Source organism: Oncorhynchus nerka, linkage group LG5 (genome assembly GCF_034236695.1).
Source record: "Oncorhynchus nerka isolate Pitt River linkage group LG5, Oner_Uvic_2.0, whole genome shotgun sequence".
NCBI classification, from domain to species: Eukaryota; Metazoa; Chordata; class Actinopteri; order Salmoniformes; family Salmonidae; genus Oncorhynchus; species Oncorhynchus nerka.
Genome location: NC_088400.1, coordinates 53,823,589 through 53,834,319, shown reverse-complemented (window position 1 = coordinate 53,834,319; position 10,731 = coordinate 53,823,589). Strand labels below are relative to the sequence as shown.

At 44.0% G+C, this 10,731-nt stretch overlaps 1 protein-coding gene across 2 annotated transcripts; it reads left to right on the top strand.

The window, feature by feature from the left end:
- The first annotated feature begins 1,256 nt into the window (after positions 1-1,256).
- On the top strand, positions 1,257-10,731 carry LOC115129635 (gap junction alpha-5 protein-like). 2 transcript variants are annotated; one of them, XM_029660227.2, is made up of 3 exons: positions 1,257-2,069; positions 4,367-4,508; positions 7,180-10,731. In XM_029660227.2, the coding sequence occupies exon 3, from the start codon at positions 7,211-7,213 to the stop codon at positions 8,420-8,422; it is 1,212 nt and encodes a 403-aa protein (XP_029516087.1). In that variant the 5' UTR covers positions 1,257-2,069; positions 4,367-4,508; positions 7,180-7,210; the 3' UTR covers positions 8,423-10,731. The 2 variants fall into 2 exon arrangements, with proteins under 2 accessions (XP_029516087.1, XP_029516086.1); XM_029660226.2 differs by lacking the exon at positions 4,367-4,508 and having other exon boundaries at positions 1,258-2,069.

The following is a 10,731-nucleotide window of genomic DNA, read 5'->3' as shown; positions in this document are numbered from 1 at the left end:
GATGTTTTGTCACAAGTCTGAACATTACAAAGCTGTTCTTTCTGATTTGTGGTTGGAGAAGAAGGGGAAAATAAAAGACCTAGCAACAACAGGAGACAAACACTCTCTGTGTTGGTTACGATTGAACTCCTCTGGCCATGCTGTTTGGTCTACAATGACTGACATGACAATTTTGAGTCCAACCATGTGCTTGCCTGAAAATTCTCTGTGGTCCTTTGTGAAAGGCACATTTGTTTTTGTAGAAGGAATAATTGTTGTCGAATCATGCCAGAGCTGTAGGCGATCAGTTGAATTTGAACCGTTGGAATACTGCAGCTGTCCATGTCAACGCCCGAATGCAGCCTACAGTCTGATTATTTAAAAATGTGTTCCAAAAGGGTTCTTTGGCTGTCCCTATAGGAGAACCCTTTTTGGTTCCAGGTAGAACCCTTTCGGGTTCCAGGTAAAACCCTCTGTGAACAGGGTTCACCCTGGAACCCAAAAGGGTTCTTCCTGTAACCAAAAAGGGATCTCCAAAGGATTCTCCTGTGGGACAGGCAATTATCCCTTTTAGGGGAGGGGAGACCACGGGCGTCAATGGTTTAACTGGTGTAAGTACAGTATTACAAGGCTTATATGATCATGTGTTTTTACTTTATCTTATGGGGACCACCGAATAACCCTTTGGAAACCTTTTTTCTAATAGTGTACTTGCTTATAGCCATAAGGCTGTAATGGTATTGCAAACATGTCTTTAAAAGCAATCTGTAAAATCAGGAAGTCATGGAAAATCAAGTTGTAATTTGGTTACTTGAAAATAGATTGCATGTGCCCCTCTCTTTCTCCCAGTATGTGCGTTTGCTTATGTGTGTGTGTGTGTGTGTGTGTGTGTGTGTGTGTGTGTGTGTGTGTGTGTGTGTGTGTGTGTGTGTGTGTGTGTGTGTGTGTGTGTGTGTGTGTGTGTGCGTGCATGCGTGCGTGTGTGTTTTCTTGAGTGCGTGCGTGTGTGTGTGTGTGTTCTTGAGTGCGTGCGTGTGTGTGAGTCGTGCACTCCTGTATGCATGTGTGTGGGTCTACATGTATGGTTTAGAGGGAGCATAGACAAAATGGGAGTTAGTGGCCAATGTAGAATTGCCATTGTGCTCTAATACAATCTGACTTCCCCTCCTGACCTGAGATATTCCTCTCTCTAGAAATGAGAACCAGGCAGGCAAAACGAGGGCATTGTGGGCTGAGAGAGAGAGGAAGGCAGAGGAGGAGGAGGAGGAAGGGAGGAGGCTGTGGGAGGGCTGCAGGGTACTGGGTAGGGTAGGAGGACAGGCCACAAGTGATGCCTGGTATTTCTTCCACTGCCCCCATGCTTAAGGCTGCATTTCTGTCCGTGGTCCATCTGGTAGTCTCCTACATTACAAACAGCTGCTCCTGCTCATCAGCCTTAGGTCTGTGCCCTCATCTACTCCGTCCGTCCTCAAAGTCTGCATCACCAGTCCCTCTACCCTGATCTCTGCCAAGGAATGAAAAAAGGGGAAAGATAGGGAAATAGTCATTATAGTTGACGAAAACGTTTAAGTTTTCTTTCAAGTTGAAAGAGTTCGTTTTATTCTGATCAATTGACAGATAGTGGATTTGATCCCTCAACACATCAAGCCAACTGGTGAGAGACTCAATTTTCTGCCCCAGTGGAGAGAGATAAACAGCTTTCTGCCTGGACTCTAGACGAGAGACTCGACATTGGGGGACAAACCCAGTCATCTTTAGCCAGGACACTGAAAGAGACTAAGTTTGCTGCTTTACCTTGAGAGACACAACCTTCTGTGTCAAGACCAAGACAAGACAAGCAGTTTTCTGTCTAAACAGAGACAGAAAAGCCTAGAAAGAGAGACCAAGACCTCTGGATTTCACCCTCTCAGGGACAGTTTTTGCCTTAATACAGAAACGGAGATTACGACTGTTCTACTACAATATTCCTTACCCCTAATATTGAGAGTCCTTCACTTTTCTTCCCTGTCACCTGAACACTGAGAAAACCTTTCTGCATTCTCATTTTTAACAGAAAAGGCACCAGCCTGGTCTAAGCAGCTGCATCTCAGGTAGAGTAACTTTGTCTGTCTGTCTGTCTGTCTGTCTGTCTGTCTGTCTGTCTGTCTGTCTGTCTGTCTGTCTGTCTGTCTGTCTGTCTGTCTGTCTGTCTGTCTGTCTGTCTGTCTCTGTCTGTCTGTCTGTCTGTCTGTCTGTCTGTCTGTCTGTCTGTCTGTCTGTCTGTCTGTCTGTCTGTCTGTCTGTGTCCCAGTGGTGGAAAAAGTATCCAATTTTCATTCTTGAGTAAAAGTAAAGATACCTTTTAATAGAAAATTACTCAAGTAAAAGTGAAAGTCACCCAGTAAAATACTACTTGAATAAAAGTATTCAGGTTTTAAATATACTTAAGTATCAACAGTAAATGGACTTGCTAAAATATACTTAAGTATCAAAAGTAAAAGTACAAAATATTTGTTATTCCTTATATTAAGCAAACCAGACACATTTACAATTGAGGCATTTGTGTTTAGTGAGTTCACTAGATCAGAGGAAGAAGGGATGACCAGGGATGTTAAGCATTCAAAATAATGAGTGCTTTTGAGTGTCACAGAAGAAAATACATACTTTGTTTAGGAATGTAGTGAAGTAAAAGTAAAAGTAGTCAAAAATATAAGTAGTAAAGTACAGATACCAAAAAAAACTACTTAAGTAGTACTTTCAAGTATTTTTACTTAAGTAATTTACACCACTGGTGCGTGCATGCATGGATGTAGATCTGTAGCATCTGCTGTGATGTTGAAGGAGTAAGCATTGTTATGTTAGTACTGAAATATTGTCCGACCTGTCAGATGAATTTGAGATCTAAAGTTGACTCTTTTAGACCAAGGGATTGCAGCCAATACATATAAAAGCAGTTTTTCGCCAACTACTCTGGCATTGTCTCCAAAGACACGAAACCCTCCTTGTCTTTCAGACTTTTTTGTTTGTGCTGCTGGTGATCATGCCGAAAATAAAACAAACATGACACAGGAAGGAAAAGAGCAGCAAGCCAAACAATATAGAGAGCAGGAGAAAGTCAAAATAGGGAAGTCATACTTTCTCAGAGCTTGGACTATTGCTATTAGTAATGGGTGGACCCTTATCCTGATGTAATCTCTTCATATTACATTGTCCTGTGACCTTGGGGCAAAATGTGGCCAAAAGTATTCAATGGGCTTTGAGTGACATGAAAGAATGGTGTTGGAGCTTAAAGGAAAGGACATGAGGTCAGACAAACTCTGAGACATCCACAGTTAGATGGTGGTGACACCTTTACACACACTATATATACCTTTCTCGTTAACCTTTTGTAGAAGCAGTTGACCTTAGACACTTAAACAAGTCGCTTGATAATAACGAAGCTTTGAATGATGAATGGCAGTCATTCAGTCAAAGCTAATTCTACAAATTGTTTAAAGATATAGGACTATGCTCTTTGAAATTGGAAAATAAATGGTCTTTAAGTAGTCTCTTAAAAGTAAATAAGTAAAAGGGACTGAACGATTCGGGAGGAGTCCAATACCCTCATTGGTCAGACTTCTAAAAGTGAAGTGTGGAATTGCTGATAGACTATAAGGATAGATCCAAATGTCCAAATGTCCCTTTAGTCTGTAGCTCCCAGGTCTCAATAACTGGGAGTAAATGGTGTGTGTGTGTCTACCAAGACATAACATAATGAAGTCATGGCTGGTTTACTCTACCACTACAGTGCCTCTACAGAAAGCTTTCGTTCAGGTACCAGACTTGAGTAAACCCTGCTGGGGAGATGGTTCACCTTTTTGATGTTTTATCTTATTTTCTACTTTCAAATGTGAACTATCCCTGATGGGAAAATTGTTCATTTGTGACTAACTGGTCTGTATGAGGATTGATTATATTAATAATAACTTATTTATGAGCAGGGTGGAAAGGCGAATGCCCCAGTGGACTGTCTCCACCTATTTCAAATTAGTCAAGGGGCTAAGAGTCAAGTCTGCTAGGAAAACGTGAGTCAAAATCATCATGTTGCTGTGACTGAACTAGAGGGACCATACTGTATGTATGCCATGACACCATTATTTGGTTAACACAGACATATGACAAAAAGCAGAATAAAGGATTGTGTGCTGTGCTTTCCTTATATCACAGAACAGAAAGAACCACCCTGTTTTCTCCTATCAGGTGTCCCAGGTTATTTTCAGGGTATTTCCCCCTTCCCTCTCCATTCAACAGCTGCCCTCAGTGTCACCAGCACAGAAATACAATTACCATAAGGGACATTCCCAGCCATGAGCGTGACATTGCCGTGGTCTGAGGGGCTTTGTCCATTCTAGTTTTCCTATTTCTATAGACTCCAGACAAGCACCAAGCACCGTAAAGTGAGCATCATTGTTCTCCTTTCCGAGGTAAACAACAGAAGGAGGAGGGCGGAAGGGCAGAGGGAGCACCTTCTTCCTCCCTAAAGTACCCCCAGCTGCCAAGACCCCAGTCAGGTACATTGTCCTGGTGCTGATCTAAGTAAGACGGAGCCTGCAAAGTGCCAACAAGCACGAAAACCATAATAAGCTGGTCTGGGATATTTTTTTATGTAAACACACAGCAGGACTGCTTGGTGTGAGAAAAAACGATTGAAGGGTTGGTGTTTTTTCTCATAGCGCAGAGATGAGCTTTTTTGAAACTTGTTTTCTTGAGTATGGGCGATTTCCTTTTAAGTGTCTTGGCAGTAGGAAATCATATTGTTTGACATTGCTTCCTCAACTGCCTACGGGGAGACAGGATGGCGACCAAGACCCCTCAGACAGAAATGTAAAGGCATGTGAGTTTCTATGGGAAGTGAGTCAGTCTCAATGACTGTTCTCAAACTGATTTACTGCATCAGCAGTAAAAACCTATTCTTCCCCCTAGAAATAAATTCCAGGTTATTTTGCCATGTTTGAATAACTGTTTCTATACACCAATATGGGCCAGTATTATTTATATTATGTCTTAAATAAACTACTTTCCACTCAGCCATAGTTCCCATAACTTGCCTGAGGTCACTGTCATGTGGCCACTAGAACTTAAAACATCCTGCCACACAAACTACTGGTCTGCTGTAGATAAAGAAGGGAACCCCTATTGGTCCACTCTCCATCAGGCACACACACACTTAATTTTTAAAACCTTTATTTAACTAGGCAAGTCATTTAACAACAAATTCTTACTTTCAATGACAGCCTAGGAACAGTGGGGTAACTGCCTTGTTCAGGGGCAGAACGGCAATTTTTTACCTCTGTCAGCTCGGGGATTCGATCTAGCAACCTTTCGGTTACTGGCCCAATGCTCTAACCTCTAGGCTACCTGCCCCCCATACACACACATGCGAACACGCACACAGTCTAATCAACACCCTCACTTGAGCTTAAAGAGCACAGATCCTGCAGCTCCATACTTTCCATTGGTCATGCCCTTCAGGAAATGCTAGAAAGTTACAGTAATACACCGTCTCGTCTAGATAGAAAGACTGATAGTCTGAAAAATAATACAACCTTCAGTGCCAGATGGATTTTAGTCCAAGGAAAGAAAGACTGAACACGACCTCTTAGCAGTGAACGCCACATTAACTTGAACCACTTACCCTGTACAACGGTAATTATCGTACTGGATAGTTTGTCAAACATCACGTTTGTATAGCTGTCTTTTTACATATGCTATTTAGTTGAATAAAGGTTTTCACTGTGTGCCTACTGTATGAAATGAAGTATTATGAAACGTTGTTCAATAGCCACTAGTTAGTTTATCCTTTGTTTGAGTGTGAGTGGGGGGAGTCTGGAGTACACACTACAGTACAGTACTGTCTGTGCTCATGGAGGCGATGTGGAATCGCCAGCTAGTGAGCTGTGTGTGCTAGTAGTGTTCAACATGGAAGTAGCTGTTTCCTTTGCTCTGCAAGGGCCAAGGCTTTTGTATCGTGACAGGTAACGCTGCTAGTTCGAGTGCAGATATACAGTATATGCGCAGAGAGAAGAGCTGACAGTAGAGTTCATGGGGGTGATGAAATGGTATAGCTCAGGTGTTCATAAATGATCTACCAAGATATCTATCAAGAAGAAGAAGAAGACTTTCCTATACTAGAAATAATATCGTTATTTACTGTATATTGTCATATGACGTCTGTTATTGGAAAATGCTTTTGAGGGATTGGGTCCTTTGGCAATTTCTTGACTCAGTTCTGAAACGGATTCATTTCCATCAACAGAAACAAAGTGCAATGATTTATTAGTACTCAGCTCTTTAATTATTATTATTATTTTTTTTACATCTTACCAGTCACCACTTCCTTATTGATTTTGTTTGTTTTCAATGTGTCAAGAAATATGCACCACCTTTCTCTGACCAAAGGAAATGTACATCAGTATGTCTCACTTTCCCAGGCTAAGTAATGCAAAGAGAAGCCCTGTGACATGTTTATTTCTGTGTTTTTGTTGACTTTAGACTTCCTTAAAACTGACATCCGATTTCCCAGATTGCTGGGCCAGGCAGGCAGGGCTGTGGGAACATACTTGGCCCAAATCAGGCCAGTCTACTGAGCCCACTGTGGTCACACAGGGAGAAAAGTCTAATAATATACCCACTCCACAGCCCCAAACACATCGCCTGGTACAAAACAGGATAGAATTGTAAAGCACAGCATCACTCAATACTATACAGCACAGTATAGTATAGCACAGCATTGCTCAGTACAGTACAGTAAGGTACTGAGCGGCACAGAGCAGCTCAGCATAGCACAGAATACTTTGGTGTAATGAAGAAATACTTGGAAACCAGTCAAATAAAAACACAAGTCAACACTGCGTAGCACAAGTGAATTAAAGTCACAAAGTGTGACAAGCCATGAAACAGAATAATCAAAAGTCCTAAAAAAAGAAACACAAATAAAATATCCCACAGAACAACAACAGCACCTTCATTCAATGCAGAAATGTAATCCATTGATCTATAAGTGCAGTAGATCATAGTTAGCGTGGTCCCAGATTTGTTTGTAATGTCTTTCCAACTCCTATCGTCAATGGCATACCAGTGACCATCGGAGTTGGAAAGACAACGCAAACAGATCTGGGACCAGGCTAGATGGTAATTATAGATGATGAATGACTGTTCCCTGACTGCTCTACTCTCTCCCAGGCCGTTCCAGAGGTGTGGTGTGTGACGGGTGATGGCCGACTGGAGTCTACTGGGAAACTTCTTGGAAGAGGTGCAGGAACACTCGACATCTGTGGGCAAGGTGTGGCTCACCATCCTCTTCATCTTCCGTATTCTGGTCTTGGGCACGGCCGCTGAGTCGTCGTGGGGCGACGAGCAGGAGGACTTCACCTGCGACACGGAGCAGCCTGGTTGCGAGAACGTTTGTTACGACACGGCCTTCCCCATCGCCCACATCCGCTACTGGGTGCTGCAGATTGTCTTCGTGTCCACACCGTCGCTCATCTACATGGGCCACGCCATGCACACGGTGCGCATGGAGGAGAAACGCCGGCGCAAGGAGCAGGAGGACCAGGGGGGAGGTGACGGGGAGGAAGGAGGGGAAGGAGGAGAGGAGAAGCATTATCTGGAGCACGGGGAAGACAAGGGGGGAGAGTGTGGGAAGGAGGGCAGCGGCATAGGGAGGGTGCGTCTGCGCGGGGCGCTGCTGCAGACTTACGTGTTGAGCATCCTGATCCGGACGCTAATGGAGGTGGTCTTCATCGTGGTGCAGTACATCCTCTACGGGGTCTTCCTCAACGCTCTGTACGTGTGCCACAGTCGGCCCTGTCCCCACCCGGTTAACTGTTACGTCTCGCGGCCCACGGAGAAGAATGTGTTCATCGTGTTCATGCTGGCCGTGTCGGGCGTGTCGCTGTTTCTCAGCGCCGTGGAGCTCTACCACCTGGCCTTTAAGCAGTGTCAGAGGTTTCTGAGGAGTAAACGACAACAGCAACAACAACAGCAACATCAACTGCTACAAGGACGCACGCCCTCAAGTGTTACGGTCATAGCCGCTGAACCAGACAGCCCACCCCGTCCGTCCATGCCATGCACCCCGCCCCCAGACTTCAGCCAGTGTGTGAGCTCTTCCCCTCACACACACCCCATGCACACCCAATCCCACCCCCATCCTAGCTGCCCTCCCTTCAACAACCGGCTGGCCCACCAGCAGAACTCAGTCAACATGGCCACTGAGCGCCACCGTGTTGTCCACGATGACCTGGGGAAGGAAAACTTCCTGCACATGACCTATGAGGGGCACGCCGACACGCCCAACGCCTGCATCCCGCCCCCTTCGCTGCTCCAAAACGGCTTCCAAAATGGCTACCTGAAAGACAAGAGGCGTCTGAGCAAGACCAGCGGCTCCAGTAGCCGTGTGCGACCCGATGACTTGGCTGTGTAGCCCCAATTCCCAACACACACACACTGTTCCTGGATCGTTTCAAACACACACTCACACACACACACAGAAGAATGGGATGACTATGGCTCGTCTGTTGTGGTGGACTAATTTGAGCACTGCATGGCACAAGTCAACAAAGTTACAAAGTATCACAAGTCATGAAACAGAATACTCGAGCTAATCAGAAGTCCTGAAATATGGATGCTTGAGGAACAATTGACATACACATTGGCACTTAGATATCATTAGTATGGGTCTCAGTCATGGTTTTGAGACATGGATCCACGGGCACAACACAGCTGTAGAGGGGTTAGTGCCTTCATATTTAGCCCTCAGGGCTAATCCCCTAATGTGACTGTCTGAGGCATCTGTCTGGATGTGTCATAAATGGCACCCTATTGCCTATATAGCGGCAGGTAGCCTAGTGGTTAGAGTGTTGGGCCAGTAACCGAAAGATGGTATCCCCGAGTTGACAAGGTAAAAATCTGTGATTCTGCCCCTGAGCAAGGTACTGTTCCCTGAAGACGTGGATGTTGATTATGGCAGCCCCTCGCACCTCTCTGATTCAGAGGGGTTGGGTTAAAGGTGGAAGACACATTTCAGTTGAATGCATTCAGCTGACTAGGTATCCCCCTTTACTTTTAACCAGGGCACATATAGCTTTGGTCAAAAGTAGTGCACTATATAGGAGAATAAGGTGCCATTTGTGACAGAGACATTGACTGCTGTCTCTGAGTCTCTCCCTGAGAGACAGGGGGCCTTGTGCCAAACCTGAGACTGAGTGGGTCACTGCCACACTATCAGCTCTGTGACACTGACTGGCTGCTGGGGACAGCTAAGTGGGACAGATGACAGCCAGTCTGTCGCTCAGAGAGAGAGAGATATGTGAAGGGCGGCTGCCTGTCAGTGACCCACAAACGCACGCTTAGACAAATGCTCTTCACGTGTAGGCTTGCTCTCTCTCACGCACGCGCACATACACATACAATACATTTACAGAGGCATGCAGACACTTTCATTGGCATACAATACAAACATGCAGACACACCATGGGAATCCTGATGTTGTAATCACCTCCCAAAACCACTTCCCAAAACCATTGTTACTAACTTTGCAATTGAAAACGCTCGTAATCGAACTTCTCGAACAGCTAAGTGTGTCAGATGCTTTTTCGCCCTTTATACACAGAGATATCTGCTAAACTTTGAATCACAGTGTGATAGTGTCTCTGTGACATCGATAACTTCAGAACAAAGTTGACTACAAATACAAAGATGCCAATGTGTTTGCAATTGATACAAACAAGCAACGTAGAAAAACATGCTTCAAATGCAAAAAAAATGCAATTCCAGAATGTAGGGGGGGGGGTATGTCCCCCCCCATCGCCAGTGAAAGTTGCACCCCTGATTTTGCTACTTGTAGGCTACTGTCAGTATTTGTCTCAACATATTCACACATACGCAATGATGTGTCAAATCGGTGATTTAGTGCATTTTCATTGGGTAAGCATTATTCATAATAAGCTGCCTCAATATGTGCAGCAGTAGGTGGGAATATCTCTCCAGGAGCTGATCCGTTTTCAGTATTGTGAAATAATTATAATGTTAAGGAAATATTTGAACTGAGAAAGCTGATCCGAGAGCAGCGCTCCCTTTCTTTCGAGCCTATCAGGATCTACACAATGCTCCAACGATGTACTTTGCGACCGTTCTCTCTGCGTGGTGTTTTGACAGACGCATGATACATCGTTATCGGAAAACCGGGCGGAGACCTTGAACGTGATCTTGCCAAACAAGTGTATGTCTATTGTCAAGGAAAGACCGCTTTAATTTATCACTGTTAGCTCGTGAGTTAGGAGACTGAAAAGTAAGCCGGAGAGGAATTCTCTTAATTTTTGGAAAGTCATTCCCTTTCAGAATTATCAAACAGAAGGGCTGATAAATATAAAACATAGGACCTATCTTTTTTTACCTGGCAAAGTATGTGGTCGAAAACTGAAAAAGTTTTGCACTGGTTTACCGAATCTGTGTGTGTAGTGTTTTACAACATCTCAGATTTATGTTTTGAAATGTTTAACTAAATCTAACTGCTAATTCACAAAAAAAACGTTGTCTAGCTCATTTTCAATGCATCTTTGTTTAACGTGAATGATTGTATTGGGGTGGTGTCATTGCAATCACATTTTTGTCAACTTCGCACATTAGCAAAAAACAATGAAAATATGTATCTTTAGTGTTCCAAATGTTTTCATGTTTATTTTATATGTAAAAGTAGATAGTGTCTGCCATTAAAAACACATTTACCCGTGA

Bases quoted from the DNA above. Each gene is read 5' to 3' on its own strand.
- LOC115129635 (XM_029660227.2), top strand. From the start codon at position 7,211: ATGGCCGACTGGAGTCTACTGGGAAACTTCTTGGAAGAGGTGCAGGAA.